The sequence below is a fragment of the Passer montanus genome, unplaced genomic scaffold, assembly GCF_014805655.1.
Source record: "Passer montanus isolate IOZ18808 unplaced genomic scaffold, ASM1480565v1 scaffold7897, whole genome shotgun sequence".
Classification (NCBI taxonomy): domain Eukaryota; kingdom Metazoa; phylum Chordata; class Aves; order Passeriformes; family Passeridae; genus Passer; species Passer montanus.
In genome coordinates, this window is record NW_024373142.1 from 1 (window position 1) to 491 (window position 491).

General features: G+C 41.8%; 1 protein-coding gene across 1 annotated transcript; it reads right to left on the reverse strand.

Moving 5' to 3' along the window:
* Positions 1-49: 49 nt before the first annotated feature.
* Positions 50-428, reverse strand: LOC120512813 (AP-2 complex subunit sigma-like; the record flags this gene model as incomplete). The annotated part of the gene is made up of 1 exon (XM_039731550.1): positions 50-428. A coding segment is annotated over one exon (260 nt), but the record flags the coding sequence as incomplete, so codon positions are not given.
* Between the last annotated feature and the right edge of the window lie 63 nt (positions 429-491).

Consider the following 491-nt stretch of genomic DNA (forward strand, 5'->3'; position numbering starts at 1 on the left):
GGTGATTTTGGGGAAAAAATTGGTGATTTCGGGGTGGAAGCTGGTGATTTTGAGGTAAAAATTGTGATTTTGGAGTAAAAAATTGTGATTTTGGGCGGAAAGTTGTAATTTTGGGGTAAAAATTTGTGATTTCGAGGTAAAAAATGGTCATTTTTGAGGTAAAAATGGCTATTTGAGGGCAAAAACTGGTAATTTTGGGACAAAAAATTGTGATTTTGAGGTAAAAAATTGTGATTTTGGGGTTTTTACCTCAACAAAATTGGTGTGCTTGGCGTCCCTGACGGTGACCACGGCGTGAACCTCCTCGATGAGCTTCTGCTTCTCGTCGTCGTCAAACTGCATGTACCACTTGGCCAGGCGCGTCTTGCCGGCCCGGTTCTGGATCAGGATGAAGCGGATCTGCCCGGAATTCCCAGGAAAAATGGGATTTTGGGAGGGTTAGAAATTGGGGAAAATCAGGAAAATGATTTCCCCAAAAATTGATTTTTTTT